Source organism: Mercenaria mercenaria, chromosome 1 (assembly GCF_021730395.1).
Source record: "Mercenaria mercenaria strain notata chromosome 1, MADL_Memer_1, whole genome shotgun sequence".
Classification (NCBI taxonomy): Eukaryota; Metazoa; Mollusca; class Bivalvia; order Venerida; family Veneridae; genus Mercenaria; species Mercenaria mercenaria.
Genome location: NC_069361.1, coordinates 8,854,933 through 8,874,673, shown reverse-complemented (window position 1 = coordinate 8,874,673; position 19,741 = coordinate 8,854,933). Strand labels below are relative to the sequence as shown.

At 37.0% G+C, this 19,741-nt stretch overlaps 1 protein-coding gene across 6 annotated transcripts in view; it reads right to left on the bottom strand.

The window, feature by feature from the left end:
- The window catches only part of LOC123545033 (proton-coupled folate transporter-like), a 56,047-nt gene that overhangs the window by 15,360 nt on the left and 20,946 nt on the right, over positions 1–19,741 (bottom strand). For 4 of the 6 annotated variants that reach the window (XM_045331271.2, XM_045331269.2, XM_045331268.2 and 1 more), the window contains exons 2-3: positions 13,583–14,514; positions 4,580–4,822 (exon numbers count right to left, since the gene is read on the bottom strand). In XM_045331271.2, the coding sequence (XP_045187206.2) occupies positions 4,580–4,822; positions 13,583–14,438 (1,099 nt within the window). In that variant the 5' untranslated portion in view covers positions 14,439–14,514. Of the gene's footprint in view, positions 1–4,579; positions 4,823–13,582; positions 14,515–14,744; positions 14,953–17,614; positions 17,688–19,741 lie in introns of those variants that run through there. The other 2 variants (XM_045331270.2, XM_045331267.2) reach the window with 2 other exon arrangements.

The following is a 19,741-nucleotide window of genomic DNA, read 5'->3' as shown; positions in this document are numbered from 1 at the left end:
TTCTCAAGTTATTTTCCGGAAATGATTTTACATGAACAGGCCGCTGTGACCTTGACCTTTATCAGACTGACTCCAAAATCAATAGGGGTCATCTATTCTGCATGTTCAATCATCCTATGAAGTTTCAACATTCTGGGTCAAGTGGTTCTCAAGTTATTGATCGGAACTGGTTATCATTGTTCAGGCCCCTGTGACCTTGACCTTTAACGGAGTGACCCCAAAAACAATAAGGGTCATTTACTCTGCATGAACAATCATCCTATGAAGTTTCAACATTCTGGGTCGAGAGGTTCTCAAGTTATTGATTGGAAATGGTTTTCCATGTTCAGGCCCCTGTGGCCTTGACCTTTAACGGAGTGACCCTAAAATCGTTAGGGTTCATCTACTCTGCATGATCAATAATCCTACGAAGTTTCATCATTCTGGGTCAAGTGGTTCTCAAGTTACTAACCGGAAATGGTTTTCAATGTTCGGGCCCCTGTGACCTTGACCTTTCACAGAGTGACCCCAAAATCGTTAGGGGTCATCTACTCTTTATGATCAATCATCCTATTAAGTTTCAACATTCTGGGTCAAGTGGTTCTCAAGTTACTGACCAGAAATGGTTTTCAATGTTCAGGCCCCTGTGACCTTGACCTTTAATGGAGTGACCCAAAAATCGATAGGGGTCATCTACTTTGCATGTACAATCATCCTATGAAGTTTCAACATTCTGGGTCAGGTGGTTCTCTAGTTATTGATTGGAAATGGTTTTCAATATTCGGGCCCCTGTGACCTTGACCTTTGACGGAGTGACCCTAAAATCAATAGGGGTCATCTACTCTTCATGACCAATGATCCTATGAAGTTTCAACATTCTGGGTCAAGTGGTTCTCTAGTTATTGATCGGAAATGGTTTTCAATGTTCAGGCCCCTGTGACCTTGACCTTTGACGCAGTGACCCCAAAATCAATAAGGGTCATCTACTCCAGCAGCCCTACAACCCTATGAAGTTTGAAGGTTCTAGGTCAAATGGTTCTCCAGTTATTGCTCGGAAATGAAGTGTGACGTACGGACGGACGGACAGGGCAAAAACAATATGTCTCCTGGGGGAGACATAATAATATGAACAATCTTGGTAGAGGACTACTAGATTTTGCTACATACCAAATATCAAAGCCCTAGGCCCTATGGTTTTGGACAAGAAGATCAGAAACCATTTAACTGTTCAAGGCCAATGTGACCTTGACCTTTGACCTAATGACCTCAAAATCAATAGGGGTCATCTGCTGGTCATGGCCAACCTAACTATCAATTTTCCTGACACTAGGCCAAAGCGTTCTTGAGTTATTGCCTGGAAACCATTTTACTGCTCCTGGTCACAGTGACCTTGACCTTTGATATACTGACCTCAAAAACAATAGGGGTCACCTGCTGGTCATTATCAACCTCCCTATCAACTTCCATGATCCTAGGCCCAAGTGGTCTCGAGTTATCATCCAGAAACCATTTTACTATTCAGGGTCACTGTGACCTTGACCTTTGACATACTGACCTCAAAATCAATAGGGGTCATCTACTGGTGATGATCAACCTCCCTATCAACTTTCATGATCCTAGGCCCAAGCATTCTTGAGTTATCATCCAGAAACGGATTGGTCTATATTCCGACCGACATCTGCAAAACAATATACCCCTCCTTTTTCAAAGGGGGGCATAAAAAACTTAACCAACGCCAACACCAGTGTGAGTAGTATAGCTCTCCATATTCTTTGAATAATCGAGCTAAACTGAGCTGTCACTAACGGTGACAAATGCCCCCCTGCAGCACACTGACCTTTGACCTGGTGACCCCAAAGTCAGTAGGGGTTGTGTACTCAATAAGTACTATCAGCATGTGAAGTTTGAAGGTCCTGGGTGCAGTGGTTCGCAAGTAAAGTGCCTTCATGCAAAAAGTTAATGTTGGCCCCTGTGGCCTTGACCTTTGACCTGGTGACCCCAAAGTCAGTAGGGGTCCTGTATTCAGTGAGTATTATCAGCCTGTGAAGTTTAAAGGTCCTGGGTGCAGTGGTTCGCGAGTAAAGTGCCTTCATGCAAAAAGTTAACGTTGGCCCCTGTGACCTTGACCTTTGACCCGGTGACCCCAAAGTCAGTAGGGGTCGTGTACTCAGTAAGTACTATCAGCATGTGAAGTTTGAAGGTCCTGGGTGCAGTGGTTGGCGAGTAAAGTGCCTTCATGCAAAAAGTTGACATTGGCCCCTGTGACCTTGACCTTTGACCTGATGACCCCAAGGTCAGTTGGAGGCGTGTACTCAATGAGTACTATCAGCATGTGAAGTTTGAAGGTCCTGGGTGCAGTGGTTTGCGAGTAAAGTGCCTTCATGCAAAAAGTTAACATTGTGACTAACAAAGGGACAGTTGAAAACTAATATGCCTCCCTTCGGGGGCATAAAAACATAATGTCTCCCACCACTCATCAACAGAAACTGTAAAATGCCACAAATTAAGGAACATAACTCCAAAGAAAATCAATGAACCACATTCCACCGAAAGACACAATTAGGCTTGGCTGTGGAATAGGAGAAGTATCACAAATCAGAGAATTTGACAAACAAAAGAGCTGCGCCATGAGAAAACCAACATAGTGGCTTTGCGACCAGCATGGATCCAGACCAGCCTGTGCATCTGCGCAGTCTGGTCAGGATCCACACTGTACGCTTTCAAAGCCTATTGGAATTAGAGAAACTGATAGCAAAAAGCATGGATCCTGAGCAGATTGCGCGGATGCGCAGGCTGGTCTGGATCCATGCTGGTCGCAAAGCCACTTTGTTGGTTTTCTCATGGCACGGCTCAAAAGGTCATGACTCTGCTGAAAATAATTTATTCAGATCAAGACAATAATATGCACTATTATGCTTCACACTTATCACTAATGAAATTTGGTGAAATTCAGCCTAATTGTATACAGCAAGTAGTGTAAACACTCTAAAATATGACAAATCAAGGGCCATAACTCTGCTGAATTCACTCAACCAGAACACGCTGATGATATGTATAACTAGGTTTGGCATTAACAACTCCTTAAGATTTGGTGAAAATCTGTCTTATGATAAAGGAAGTGCCTAAAACATCATAAAATTTGGTGAATCAAGAGCCATACCCTGCTGCAAAACACCAAACCAGTACATGCCCATGAAATGCTCAACTACATGTAGGCTTGGCAATGATCACTTTTGTGAAGTCTGATGTAATTTTAAGAAAATATTGAGTGGACAAGAATACTGATTCAATACAGCATCGATATACTTTGTATCCAGGGGTATAATTATGTAACAAATATGTTTTCATGCAAGAGTAATATTGGAATATTTCTTAATTTTTTTGACAAGTTTGCCTATTTTTGTGTTGTTTGAGCAAACGGGCTAATCTTAACTGTAATGTCTGAAATAAGACAAAGTTATTGTCCGTTAGTATTGACCTGGCACTCATTAATCTTCGCCAATATTTTTTGGGCGTTTTCGTTAATTTACGCAAAATTTGTATCCTGAAAGTATCTACATTACTAAAGTAACATGAAAAGTACATCGATGACACGGTGGCGTAGAGGTAAGTTGCCTGACTTCAACGCACGTTACTACGGGTTCGAAATCACTAAGAAATGTATATGTTTTTTTTCAATTAATTGTATTGTAATGTTATCTTTAAAATTATTTTATGTATCATATTTCATGAATTTTAATTGTTTTCTCTTGTACTATTTATTTTCTGGAACGCTGGTGACAGGTAATTTGTCTTTTTATCTAAGATACCTTTAAAATAATCTTATTTCATATTTTTACAACGCGTCAATATGATTACTGTTAATAAATGAACCATAAATATCACGATACGTTTGATCAAATAAGTAGAAAGTCTGCATATAAAATCTGGGGAAAAAAGATATGGTCAGACGTAGGACTCGAACCCACAACCCTGATATTGGTAGCTAAACGCTTTGTCTGCATAGCTACCTGTACTTGCGACAGTATATCAATTAAGAATGATATATGAAATATTTAGTAGTAACGCTATTTAGGTTCGGAAACCGAAGATTAATTTACAGAAATATACGGAATATTCATGAGTGCCAGGTCAATACTTACGGACAATAATAGACTTTGTTTTTATCTGTTAAGGAATGAATCATATTTCAGCAATGAGCATTCAAGCAAAGCCCAATGCAAATACAGGTAACAAAATGAAGGTAGGGTCTAAATCTAGGTGTGTTACGTGTCTGCATCTTTGCAATGTGTTTGTCAATGTTGTAATTTTCTAAATATGAGCCGTGTCATGAGAAAACCAACATAGTGGGTTTGCGACCAGCATGGATCCAGACCAGCCTGCGCATCTGCGCAGTCTTGTCAGGATCCATGCTGTTCGCTTTTAAAGCCTATTGGAATTGGAGAAACTGCTGGCGAACAGCATGGATCCTGACCAGACTGCGCGGATGCGCAGGCTGGTCTGGATCCATGCTGGTCGCAAACCCACTATGTTGGTTTTCTCATGGCACGGCTCAATTATTATGTACACTTATACTATAATATAGAATAAATATACAAACCTATAAACAGTACAGCTGTAGAATTGCCAACTCCAAGCACAACAAGAGCTGCAGTTTTAGAAACAAGACCTAAAATCATGAAAGTTGTGTCCCTTGTCTTGAACTGTCTCTTCAGAATTGGAAGAAGAGTCAGCACTGCTATACCACGAAGAAAAGATTCTAAACCTCTATAAAGTGCATACGTAGTCTGAGACCATTCAAATGGGCGACGTCGCGTGTAAATCAAAAGTATATCTGCTTCACCTGTAACAGATTTCAGCTATTATACAACTGCATAAGGTTTACAGGCGGAGTAGCAATATGTAAAAGAAATATATAAAATGTTCATTAAGTCCTTCTAACAACAGTGAAGGTGAAACTCTTAACCACTTGCAACAGACCACATGTACATTCTAAAGTTAAAGTACACTAAACTAAGATTTTACAACTTAAATTGTGCAACATTTATATTGGCTTAATTACTGAACCAGACCTATATTAAGAAATGAAACGGTGAAGTAATTTGATTTCAGTAGCATTAAATTTAAATTTCAACCAGAATGCTAGTATGCAAAAATATAGAAAATTATCACAAATTTGAATGTTAACATAAGGGCATTGATTACTCTCCAAGCTTCCACATCTAAAAATTACGTAAAAAAAGGAAATATTTGGAAACTTGCCCACCCAGCCCCAGGTGGCCATGTTTACTTGAACAATTCTCATAAAGTGTCACCCAAGAAACAGTTCTGTGAAATAACAGGGACAGTCGTTTCTGACAAGATTAGATTTTTCTTTAAGTTTCTGCTGTATACATATAGGGAAAAGGGACCATGCCCTTTAGAGGCCCAACAATGTGCTCCACTGAGCTAAAAAGGTTTGGGATTTGAATCTGTCGACTGAATTCAGTTAAATTAATCTCCTATGAATATTAATGACTTCACTTAAATTATAGTTAATTTAAAAATTTAATTACAAACAAGAAGGCAATGAAGACCCTGTACTGCTCACCTGACCTAGTTCCTACCCCAGAAAACCTAGTATCCAATTTGACGTAGATTTCATAACAACAAACCTTCTGACCATGTTTTATGTAAATCAGGTAAAAAAAGTCAATCAAGTTTTTCCATGATTTAACCTAGTAACCTAGTTTTTGACTGAAACTGACTGAGTTTCGAATTTCACTTATATTTTATAGACATTCAGCAGAAAATTCATGAAGACCAAGTACAAAGTGCCCTCTAGTATGTTTTTATTTCATTGAATTGACCTAGTGGCCTCATTTTTGACCTCAGTAAACAAGGTTTGGAACTTAACCTAGATTTTATTAAGGACAAACATTGTGACAAAGTTCCATGAACAAGAGCTGTCGGATGACAGCGCTCTTGACTATTCGAAGAATTGATTGAAGAATGGGGTCAAAATATTTCCACAGATTATCAGACTAAACAAAAAAATGGATTAAACAAACAAGAGCTGTCGGCTGACAGCGCGCTCGACTATTCGAAGAATTGATTGAAGAATGGGGTCAAAATATTTCCATAGATTTTCAGACAAAAGAAAAAAATGGATTAAACAAAAAATTTTCCTGTATTTGTGGATTTCGATTAGTCTTGCACTAAGTGGCAATGTGTGACCATGATGGCAAATATGTTATTAAGTTATATGTTAGACAAACAGAGACTTGTATGAAAAGTTTAACTAATTTCCAAGTCCAAAAAGGGTCATAATTCAGTCAAAATAGTTGACAGAGTTATGTACACTTGCCTACAGATGGAAATCATGTTGATATACTAGTGTTAACAGTTTCAAAGCCACAGTTCAAATATTTTGACAAAAATTTCAAAGTCCAAAAAAGGGCCATAATTCAGACAAAATAGTTGTCAAGAGTTATGTACTCTAGCCTGCAGATGGAAATAATAATGATAAACAAGTGTTTAAAGTTTAAAAGCCATATGTCAAATAGTCTTGACAAAACATGGACATATACAAAAACAGAACCAATTTCCAAGTTCAAAAAGGGCCATAATTCAGCCAAAAAAGATGACAGAGTTATGTACTCTTGCCTATTGACAGAGACTATAATACTGAACAAGATATAAAAGTTTCAAAGCCATAATATTATGTGAAACACTTTACACAAAATATAAACTGGTACGAAAAACTTAACCAAGACTTCTAAGTCAGAAGGGGCCATAATTCAGCCAAAATGCTTGATGGAGTTATGTACTCTTGCCTACAACTGGATATGGTGATGGTAAACAAGTGTTGAAAGTTTCAAAGCTTTATCTCAAAAGACTTTGTCAAAATGTAGACTGGTACGAAAAACTTAACCAAGATTTCTAAGTAAAAAAGGGGCAATAATTCAACCAAAATGCTTGATGGAGTTATGTACTCTTGCCTACAACTGGACATGGTGATGGTAAACAAGTGTTGAAAGTTTCAAAGCTTTATCTCAAAAGACTTCGCCAAAATATGAACTGGTACGAAAAACTTAACCAAGATTTCTAAGTCAAAAGGGGCCATAATTCAGTCAAAATGCTTGACAGAGTTATGTACTCTTGCCTATAACTGGACATGGTGATGGTAAACAAGTGTTGAAAGTTTCAAAGCTTTATCTCAAAAGACTTTGTCAAAATGTGGACTGGTACGAAAAACTTAACCAGGGTGTGACGCCAACGCCGACGCCGACGCCGTGGTGAGTAGGATAGCTCTACTTATTCTTCGAATAGTCGAGCTAAAAATGTTCCTGTATTTGTGGATTTCGATTAGTCTTGCACTAAATGGCAATGTGTGACCATGATGGCAAATATGTTAAGTTACATGTTAGGCAAAACATGGACTTATATGAAAAATTTAACTAATTTCCAAGTCCAAAAAGGGCCATAGTTCAGTCAAAATAGTTGACAGAGTTATGTACTCTTGCCTACAGATGGAAATCATGTTGATAAACTAGTGTTAAAAGTTTCAAAGCCACAGTTCAAATAGTTTTGACAAAACGCTGACTTGTAAGAAAAACTGAACAAATTTCAAAGTCCAAAAAGGGCCATAATTCAGTCAAAATAGTTGTCAGAGTTATGTACTCTTGCCTACAGATGGAAATCATAATGATAAACAAGTGTTTAAAGTTTAAAAGCCATATGTCAAATAGTCTTGACAAAACATGGACATATATAAAACAGAACCAATTTCCAAGTTCAAAAAGGGCAATAATTCAGCCAAAAAAGATGATAGAGTTACGTACTCTTGCCTATTGATAGAGACTATTATACTGAACAAGATATAAAAGTTTCAAAGCCATATGTCAAACACTTTACACAAAATATAAACTGGTACGAAAAACTTAACAAAGATTTCTAAGTCAAAAGGGGCCATAATTTAGTCAAAATGCTTGATGGAGTTATGTACTCTTGCCTACAACTGGACATTGAGATGGTAAACAAGTGTTGAAAGTTTCAAAGCTTTATCTCAAAAGACTTTGTCAAAATGTGGACTGGTACGAAAAATTTAACCAAGATTTCTAAGTCAAAAGGGGCCATAATTCAGTCAAAATGCTTGACAGAGTTATGTACTCTTGCCTATAACTGGACATGGTGATGGTAAACAAGTGTTGAAAGTTTCAAAGCTTTATCTCAAAAGACTTTGTCAAAATGTGGACTGGTACGAAAAACTTAACCAGGGTGTGATGCAGACGCCGATGCAGACGCCGTGGTGAGTAGGATAGCTCTACTTATTCTTCGAATAGTTGAGCTAAAAATGGGCTGAAATGTGGACTTCCAAGGTGTTAATAAGGTCAAATTTTTCATGATTTGGCCTACTGATGAAGTTTTTTTTTTTTACCTTAAATGACCCAAAATAAAAGCTGATCTCAACTTCAGTAAAACTAAACACAGTCTGAACAGGTTTCATAAAGATCAGGTGGAAAATGTGGCATCTGGTGGGTTAAGAAGGCTTTTCTAAGATTTAACCTACTGACCTAGTTTTAGACACAGTTTTAGACCTAGGATAACCCAGTTACATATTTACTATGTTTCATACAGGCAAACATTCTAACTATGGTTCAAGAAAAATAATTATAAGGTAAGGGTAGATTTCCCAGAAGCACAGAGCACCCTAAACACTGCCATCATGAAAAACAGGTAGAAAGTGTCGCCTCGATGACCCTTTGAATGACCTTGTTTTGGACCCTGGCAATGCATTTTTAAGCTGAACCTGAGACTGAATAGACATACAATCTGATAAAGTTTTATGAAGATCAAGAAGAAAAAGTGGCATCTAGTGTGTTTAACAAGTTCTTTCTATAACTTACCTTAGTGACTCAGTTTTTCACTTTTGATCATCAAGTTTCAAAACTGACCTAGATTTCATAACAAGTTTTTTTTTTATGACTTGGGGAAGGGTCCCTGGCCTTTTAAGAGGGGAAAAATTAGCACACTTCTTATAAATTTTGGGAATAATTTTTTTTCAGATTTGAACAACATAAAGAAGAAGTTCGGGTCACACATTATATTTTCAGAAACTGTAAACAATTTCTTGATTTAAAGTGGCATGCCTCTTTATTTCATCTTTAAAGGCATTGACAAGATTGTCCCAGTCACAGTCCTTCATAGACATCCGTCAACATTAAATCGCCCCTATTGGATGTACGCACATATTGAGTGTACTATATACTGACTAAAGGTTAGGGTTAGGTTTAACAAAGATTTAATAGTGTACATTCAATCAGGGCTCGACACTAACGCTGGTCCGCTGGTCCGAGACCAGTGCTTTTCTGGTAGGACCATCAACTACTCGTATCTGTGTGGTCTGATGGACCACCGAAAATTACAAGCAAGTCATTTTTAAAATAAATTAATAAACATTGAATTGTTCACGGTACCAAAGTACAGCAGTTTAAAAATAGAATTTGGATTTCCCTGTGTGTTTTTTCTTGAAATTTGGAATGCCCGGATGTAATGCAAATATCGAGAAAAACTTGTATCTGACCCGCACAGAAAATGCCCCTTGCATTAGCTTGACCCGCGGAAATTGTCTCGAGTTTGAAAGTTCTGCCCCTGTGCCAATCAAAATCCCGATGAATTTAAATATTGTTTGTCACCATAAGCGGAAGTATGACAGTAGGCGGAGCGTCGTATATTAACTAGCAACTGTAATATGTCAATCACGCTACGAGCCGACTGACACATTGTCATCTTGTGGTTTGTATTCAGTACAATTATAATGCCTGTCATTATCATAAGCGTTTATTGTTTAAAGTTAATTGATAAACAATGCGAAAAACAGTCTATTATCGTGTTTGTAAAACTTGTTAATTAGCAGTATACAGCTTATGCTGTATTGTTATGTGTCTTGCCGATCATTACTGAAAACTAAAATCATTTATTTTATGTGCTTGACACGTTTATATGAGCCGGTCGGCAGTTACGATCTATAGCATTTTATTTCATTTATTATCATTACCGAGGCTTTGTTTGGGCCAAAACAATTAAAAATGCTTTAAATAAGCAGAAATTATAAGCATTCAATAGGTATAATGGAAAAAAAAGGATTTTATAACACGTATTTTAACTAGAATTTAATGTTAGTTTCGTTTTCCATAATTTGTCACCCGTTTTCACGGCCGTGATTTTTGGACATTTTTAACGAGATTTTCTAGTGCAATCTTAATAAAAAGTCAATAAAACTCTGCATTTAAGAAAAAATGACAACTGTTGCAAAAAAAGCTTTTATTTTGAAGCATTTTTCGAGAAAAGGCACCAGACCCCACCCACTTTTCATATATGGCCTGCAATGTGCAAAATAAGACAACTTAAAATATGAATTGCTGAAAAAAATCTTCTTTATTGACATCTTTATTTTAAATTTTGATTTTCAAATTATTTTCATTAATTGAACGGCAGATGTTTTTCAAAATAATAATATAAAAGTCACGTTTTGAGTGTTTGTAAAAAGTACTCCATGGAAGAAGAGTGGGTCTCATATGTTACTGGTTGCGTTAACTTAAAAAAAAAAAAAAGCATCCATCTAGGTAGGACCACCTGAAATTCTGTCGGACCATCAGTTTGCAAAAGCTGCTGGTCCTTCGGACCACCACTGGGAAAAAGTTAGTGTCTAGCCCTGTTCAATGTGTGTGTACACTCAATGCGGGAGATTTAATGCCGACCCATAGACTTGCTATGGTAATTGATCCGCATGAGTGCATCTACTGTATACTGAATTGACAAGATCAAGATTCGGACGCTGTATATTTGGGTACGGAAACATTGAAATTATGGTCTGTTGGCAAATAAATTGATATCTGGGGTTAAACGAAGTAACTGGATACTGCCTTTGTATTTCTAACATTAGATAATGTCATTTTTTATTGTAATTTCTCCAGTTATGAGACATATTGAAGTTGTTTATACATAAATAGGCATGTGGGACATAAAATACGGCATTAACTCCTGACACTCGCCGTAATAAATCTGTACAAATAGGCGGAGCAGGTCCATTGATGGACTGTATGGGCACATGGATGCATCATCAACAAAAAAGGTTGATATTCGACAGTTAAGAACAATTAAACTTAAATAATTTAGCAGAATTACAGCATTAAATATTTTTAACACAAAAATAGATTAATTGTTGAGGGGGAAATTCATTTCTTGGGGATTTTTTTTCATTTGGGGAATTATTTTCTAGGGGGACACACCAATTATCACCCTTAGTTTCTTAAGACAAACAAGAGGGTCATGATGACCCTGAATCGCTCACCTGAGTAATATGAGCCACATGTTTCAAATAACAAACTGATGCTTAAATATTAAGAAGTCATATTCATGGTCACTGAAAGTCAGTTTTAGGATCGGTGTGCAAAACTGTAGATGTCATCCAAATTTCAAGGCTGTATCTTAAAAGACAAGAAAGTAGGTCAGTAGGTCAAGGTCACAGTAAGGTGACCCCTAATCACCTGGGGTCATCAGGTAATTATACTTAAAAAGTCTAGAAAATACGATCTGATAATTTTCGAAGTAATTTTTCTTATATAAGAAATATAACAAGTGACCCCCAGGGCGGAGCCTCTTTTCACCCCAGGGGCATAATTTGAACAATCGTGTTAGAGGTCCACTAGGCAATGCTACATACCAAATATCAAAGGCCTAGGCCTTGAACTTTCAGACAAGAAGATATTTTTTTTCCTACATACGTCTATGTTAAACTTGGGACCCCCAGGGCAGGGCCTCTTTTCAACCCAGGAGCATAATTTTAACAATTTTGGAAGAGGAACACTAGGCAAGACAACATACCAAATACCAAAAGCCAATGCCTTGCAGTTTCAGACAAGAAGATTTTTAAAGTTTTTTTCCTACATAAGTCTATGTAAAACTTGAGACCCCCGGGGCAGGGCCTCTTTTCACCCCAGGTTAATAATTTGAACAATTTTGGTAGAGGACCATAAGGCAATGCTACATACCAAATATCAAAGGCCTAGGTCTTGTGGTTGTAGACGAGAAGATTTTTAAAGTTTTCTTCGATATAAGTCTATGTAAAACTTTGGACCCCCGGGGTGGGGCCTCTTTTCACCCCAGGGGCACAATTTGAACAATCTTCATAGAGGACCATTAGATGGTCACAAGCCAAATATCAAGGCTCTAAGCCTTGAGGTTTCAGACAAGATTTTTAAAGTTTTTCCTTTCGATTGCCATGGCAACCAGAGTTATGCATGGAATTCAATTCTTTGAAAAATTTTGAAAGGGGGCCATCCAAGGATCATTCCTGTGAAGTTTGGTGTAATTCTGCCCAGTGGTTTTCAAGAAGAAGATTTTTTTAGAAAATGTTGACGGACGACGCACGTCGCACGACGGACATTGAGCGGTCACAAAAGCTCACCATGAGCCTTTGGCTCAGATGAGCTAAAAAAACACCTGCATAGAGACAAATACTCAAAGATTTTTTAAGAATATTAAGAAAATGTGACCTCTTGAGTATTAATTCACTCAACAATTTCTTAAGGGAAACATTCTGACCAAGTTTCATTAAGATCGGGTCAAAATTGTGACCTGTAGAGTGTTAACAGTACACAGCGTGCTCCACTATTCGGCAATTTGACAGTAAAATGAATTTATGTCTCAATTTAAAAAAAAATAATTAAGTATGAAAGGGGCATAATTTGGTCAAAAATACAAATCAGAGTTATGGGGATTGTTACCACACATGCAGATGATGATGATAAAGATACATTTTAAGTTTCAAGTCATTATCTTATATTGTACTAAAGTTATATCCAGAAAGTGAAGATTGCCAAAAAACTTTAAGTATGAAAGAGTCATAATTCTGTCAAAAATACAATTAGAGTTATGGGGATTGTAACCACACATGCAGATGATGATTATAAAGAAATGTTATTAATTTCAAGTCATTATCTTTTAAAGTACCAAAGATATGTCTATAAACAAAGCTTTCAAAAAACTTCATGAAAATAATTCCAAGTAAGACAACTTGGTGACCTTGACCTTGGGTATAATGGGCCCAGCCCCTGCACATACTTTATTTGTATGCTGGACAATGTTTATGTGAAGTTACAGTAAGATATAAGCAATAGTAACAAAGATATGACAGAAATACAAAGGTTGCCGAAAAACTTTAACCTTAAAAATAACCCAAGTATAACACCTTGGTGATCTTGACCTTGGGTATAATGGGCCCAGCCCCTGCACATATTTTGTTTGTATGCTGGGCAATGTTTATGTGAAGTTACAGTAAGATATAAGAAATAGTAACAAAGATATGACAGAAAAACAAAGGTTGCCGAAAAACTTTAACCAAGAAAGTGACACATCGATGCCGGGGCGAGTAGAATAGCACCCCTATTCTCCGAATAGTGGAGCTAAAAACTACTGACAACATATGACGGACACAGGGCAACCATAACAGCTCACCTTAAGCACTTTGTGCATAGGCGAGCTACGGAAAACACCTAAGTTACCATTATGATTTAAGTTTGGAATGCAGAGTTCAAAATGTGTATAAATGAATTCTTACCTACTGAGACAAGCATCAAGACGAAAATAACAACATTCAGTAGCGCAAGCTGAATGAAGTTCTTACTTCTCCGTTTATCATACACACACAGAAAGACGTCTTTAACTGAAGCCAAAAGAAAAGACTGGCAACAATTTTTCACTTCCTTGTTTGTGTCTGGGGTACTTTCAGGCTTGATGCTATCTACCCACACTATAGTGTATAACAAAGCCAGAATCATTATCCCTGCTATCAAACTAAACACAAATACGTAACTAGTCTGATCAAGGATGACACCAGACAATGCCGTTCCAACAGTTCCCGACAAAAAAATCATTGCCTCCAAGATACCGATTTTTATAGTTCTGTAAGCTGGTGTTGAAACATGAGCAATGTAACTGTACACAGCCATTAATACAGCAATAAAACTGCCTGCAAGTCCATTCAGAAATGGTCCAATGAGTATATATGGAAGTGGAGCATCAATATATACTGAATTAACAATGTTACTAACCGTTGCAAGTATGCCACCAATCAAAGGGCAGATAACAGGAATCTTTCTATCAACTCTGTCTCCCCACGGACCAAGGAACAGCACCACAATAACTAGTGAAGGCAACCCTAGTGCCAGGTTAGTGTACAATATCCAGGATGATGTTGTCTTCTGAACAAATTCTTCTTCAACTTCAAAAGTTTTATTTTCAAGGTTTGCACAAACTGTTGTATTGTAATGCTGTTTACATACTTTTTCATATGTTAGAGCCTGGAAGGTGACAAGAGTTAGAAAAGATGTAAACATATACAGGAACACGACTGGTTCCACGGTGATTGATCTCAGGTCAAACTGACATGACCGTATCCTAATGATGTATGCCATGATGGAAAAAGTGTACCAGTATATCACTGCTATAACTACACCTTGTTCCTTGGTTATTGTTTCACTTCATGGAGACCTGCAAGAAAAGAAAACAAAACATTCAAATCGTTCATCTTTCACCACACTTAAAAACAAGAAAATATCTGTAATACTGATGGATGCTCCCCGAAATATGATTATTGCATATTACAAGAGCAAAAGTGGAATTTATTGACTGAACACATATAGTCTACTAATGTTGAATAACCATAGGGCAATATCGCATTGAAAAATCATTCCACCGAAACATGAAGATAATATGCACACCTCCTCTTGAAAGTAGAGCATCCTATGAATTTCTGCTGAATTACAGCCAGTGGTTGTTGAGAAATACTCCTGACTAGGATGGTGCTATAATTTACTAATGTTGTATAATCCAAGGGCAATAACTCAGTGAAAATCATCCAACTGAAACATGAAGTCCTCTTAGGAGTAAAGTTTCCAATGAACTTTCGATGAACTCCAGCCAATGGTTGCTGAAGAATAATCCAGACAAGAAATGGTATTATAGTATACTAATGTTGAATAATCAAAGGGCAATAACTCAATGAAAAATCATCCAAACGGAACATGAAGACAATATGCACATGTCCTTTTGGGAATGAAGCTTCCTATGAAGTTTTGATGGTTGCTGAGAAATAATCCAGAGAAGAAATGGTACTATAGTATACTGTGCTGAATACTAAAAGGGCAATAAATCAGTGAAAAATCATCCGACCAGAACATTAAGTCTCCTCTTGGAAGTAAAGCTTCTTATGAAGTTTCGATGATTTCCAGCCAGTGGTTGGTGAGGACCACTTCGCACAAGAAATGGTACTATAGTATAATAATGTTGAATAATTAAAGGGTAATAAATCAGTGAAAAATCATCCGACCAGAACATTAAGTCTCCTCTTGGAAGTAAAGCTTCTTATGAAGTTTCGATGATTTCCAGCCAGTGGTTGGTGAGGACCACTTCGCACAAGAAATGGTACTATAGTATAATAATGTTGAATAATTAAAGGGTAATAACTCAGTGAAAAATTACCCAACCGGAACATGAAGAAAATATGCCTCTTATCTCCTCTTCATAGAAAAGCTTCCTATGAAGTCCAGCTACAGTCCAACATGTGCTTGCCAAGGAATAATCTGGACAAGAATATTACTACAGTATACTAATGTTGAATAATCAAAAGGCAATATCTGAACAAGAAGATATTATGCGAATCTCCTCTTGATAGTAAAGCTTCCTATGAAGTTTGGCTAAATTCCAACCATTGGTTGCTAAGAAATACTCTGGACAAGAACTTTACTATAGTATACTACTGTTGAATAATCAAAGGACAGTAATTTAGTGAAAAATCATCAAACAAGAACATGAAGACAATATACATATCTCCTCTTGAAAGTGAATTTTCCTATGAAGTTCCACAGGAGTATGTACAGGAAAATATCCCTCAGAAGGAATTTTCAGGCAAATATCCCTCAGAAGGTATGTACAGGCAAATATCCCTCGGAAGGAATGTACTGGCAAATATCCCTCAGAAGGTATTTACACACAAATATCCCACGGAAGGAATGTACAGGCAGCAAATATCCCTCAGAAAGAATGCATCAGCAAATATCCCTCAGAAGGGATGTACAGGCAGATATCCCCTAGAAGGTATGCACACTCAAATATCCCTCTGAAGGAATGTACAGGTAAATATCCCTCAGAAAGAATGCACCAGCAAGTATCCTTCAGAAATTGTGTACTGACAAACAATTCCCTCAGATTTCACAGTGTTATAAGAGTAAGAAACCATGTAGCAGAAAGTGTTTATATTATTTGCAAGAATTTTTCTGCGGGGATTAAAAAATTGACAAATTAAGCCTACTTTCATCTACTTTCACAACTAGGTGAGCACAAAAGTCAGGGCATATAAACTGAAAACGTACTACTGATGGTTTGCAATGAGATACATATAGTCATGTTAATGTTGCAATATTTGTATTTTCGGTATGTGCTTACAGACTTTAGGACGAGGTTTTTAAAATGCAGAAGGGGACTGTAGTCCAAGAAGCTCTGAAAACTGTTTACTGCGTCCTAAATTGCCATTGTATTTCATCTAACAATTGATGTCAAGAATTATAAGCCATCATTCATCAAATCACAATGCACAAGTCCTGTTCAAATGATGAATTTTTACACCCTATGCAATATTTGCGCAGGAACTGAAAAGGTGTTGAAGTATATTGCACCCCTTGGCTGTAACAGGAATTTGGATCTTATGTCATTATCTTATAAAGTGGTTACTCTGTTGGGATTCACTACAGGACAGCGTTGTCAAAAACTGTTCTTCATAGATATTAGAAACATCATATTTGAAGATAATGCTGTGAAAATTAGAATCGGAGATTTACTGAAACAGTCAAACACAAAAACACATTTACAGGAACTTTTTATTCAAGAATTTACACCAAATACAAACCTTTGTGTAGTGGAAGCATTAAAATGCTATATAGAAGTTACCAAACATTTAAGAGCAAAGGCAGATACACAATTCTTCATTTCATACTGTAAACCTTACAAACCAGTTACAAAGGCAACAATTGCAAGATGGATCAAAACGTTTTTGAAATTAGGTGGTATAGAAACACATTTAAACCTCACAACATTCAGTCAGCATCATGTAGTTTAGCGGCATTACATATACTAATAGACACGGTGCTGAAAACTGCCGGGTACTGTTAGCCGGTCACAAAAATTGATAATTACATTTATACGCGATAATATCCTATGATGATTTAAAATTGGTTGTCAGTATAAATAAAATACAGAAGTTTACGATACTTTCCCTTATATATATGAATTGTTGTCTGTGTTTACATGGACTCTAAAAAATCTCATATAATTCTGATAGGCCACTTAGCATAGTAGAATTGAAAGATTAAACGAGACTTACCTGTTGAAGTTTAATAAAAATTCTGTTATGCTAAGTGGCTAGGAATTATATGCCCACCCGACCCCACCCTTAGGTAAAAAACTCTTCCATGTAAACACTCTCTTATTTTAGTTTGTATTTTAAACAGAAAAGCCTAAATTTTTATTCATTTATGTCTACATTTTTGAAAGAAAATCTATGAAACAGGGCAATTATACCTCTACACATAATTACCTTTTTTTCCTTTATGTATAATGTAACATCCAAAGAAAATGTTAAACACATTGTGAACTACATTCGATTATTATCTAATCATCAGTCATGTGAAGGTGTAGGGGGAATATTTACTCACAGGTGCATGATATCTCTGTCCATATGAAATCCTTACTTGTAACCTTTTCCCATGAATTCAGATTTAGAGAGACAATTTTTTTCATTACAGTGTATTTTTAATCATGCTACATTCAGTAGACTTTATGTGAAACAGAAATAAACAAGAGTGATAAGATGTGGAAATACCCCAAAAACCTGGTTTATCAAACATTTCCTATTTCTACGAACAGTGACCTTGACCTAACAGTGACATGACCCTAGTAACCACTAAGACAATTCTAATACCTTTCTGTCGTATTAAAATACATACATACAAAGTTCCATTACAAACCTCATTTCCTATTAGAGTGATTGAGTGGGAATCATTTTTCTATTTTTAGTAAAGTTTGGTGACAGTACTTCAATCCTAACTAAAGATATAACTGGAAACCACCTTTTTAATGTTCCCAGTGAAAAATATTTTTTTTGTATCTCTTACATTGACCTTGACCTCATGGCATCTCAATGGCTCAAAAATTACAAAGAGGCCCTCCAGACCAAGTCTGGTTGAGATCCATCCACGTGCTCTGAACATCCTCTTATCTATACCTACCTACATGCCAAGTTTTAAGTCAATACCTTGCATGGTTATTTAGTTATGCTCCTGACAAAAAATATGATGGACAATTTTGACCGTTTAAAGTTTTAGCTGAATTTGTGAAGGCTTGATCTTGTACAGAGCCAGTTCAAGTACTCTGCACACTGTTTTATTGCCATCTATCTATATGCCAAACAAAACTTACTACATACCTGTCAAGACACACGAATTGCGCGTGTGTCACACGCATTTCGGCCCTAGATCACTCTCACACACCTACTATTCAAGGTCACACACATTTTAAAGAAATAAAGCAGTCAATTATTTTTTCGTAGAAAATTATTGAATCAAACATGCGAGGAGACGTTGACACGGTGTTTTCATACCGTATAATACAGCTTTTACATTCACCGGTGCAACGTACTATTTCTACCGCATGAATAAACGTCACAAAAAGTAAACATGGAGGGAGACTATTCAAAACCAGATCTATTTTGTGTTAAAAATCTAAATTTTCCATGTGAGGCTGTTTCAGGCTTTTCGGGATTATCGCCCTCAAGACCCCCACGAGGGACAACCTTCCCTTCGAACCCCAATCACACTCGTGGCCTTTGTGGAGCCTTGACACCTATGTTACTATGCAAGAATTTTCTTTGAATTATCTAAAATTCATTTCAGATGTGAATTCTTTCTTCTTATGATTGGGAACTTTCTGCTTCAAACTGGTAAAAAAGAAGCCCTAATCTTGGCAATTGGAAATAGGGCCGATATTCAGCCGAGCCAGGTGGAAAAAGCCCTGCTCTTTTCAAAACAATTAATCATGCTATCAAAAGTCACCTGTGAAAAACAACTATTTCTTTAAGCTACATGCATGTCACACATGTGTAATACACAATAGTGGGTGACGCTTTGATTTATAGTGTAAACATGTTTGGCGGTCCTCGGTAATTATCGACTCAAAAATTGAATTATTTTGAAAAGCAGGAGAATTATGGTTTTATGACCGAAGGCAAGGTGAAAAATTGGAATTTTGACCCGCTCCCCCCCCCCCACCCCCTACGGGCTGTGAGATCACATGAATGGTTCCGGACACAAATTACAGACTGACAGACACACATGCCATCATATCATACGTCCCGTTTTTCCAAAATGGGCGTATAAAAATTATAGTAAAGCAATGAAAATACATTATGTGTACAGTTTTAATGATCTACTATGTAACATTATTTCTCCAACCAAACATAGTTACAACAAGAGCTAAAACAAGAGCTGTCAGAGGACAGCAACGCTTGACTATTTAACAGCCTTGTCAATTGAATGAATACAAAAGTCGAAAAATGGGCATAATTTTGTACCAATGCAAAACAGGGTTATGGAACCTGCACAGTGCTTATCAGCTCAAGACAATGGACAAGTGTGTGAAGTTTCAATCCATTCCCATTAGTGGGTAC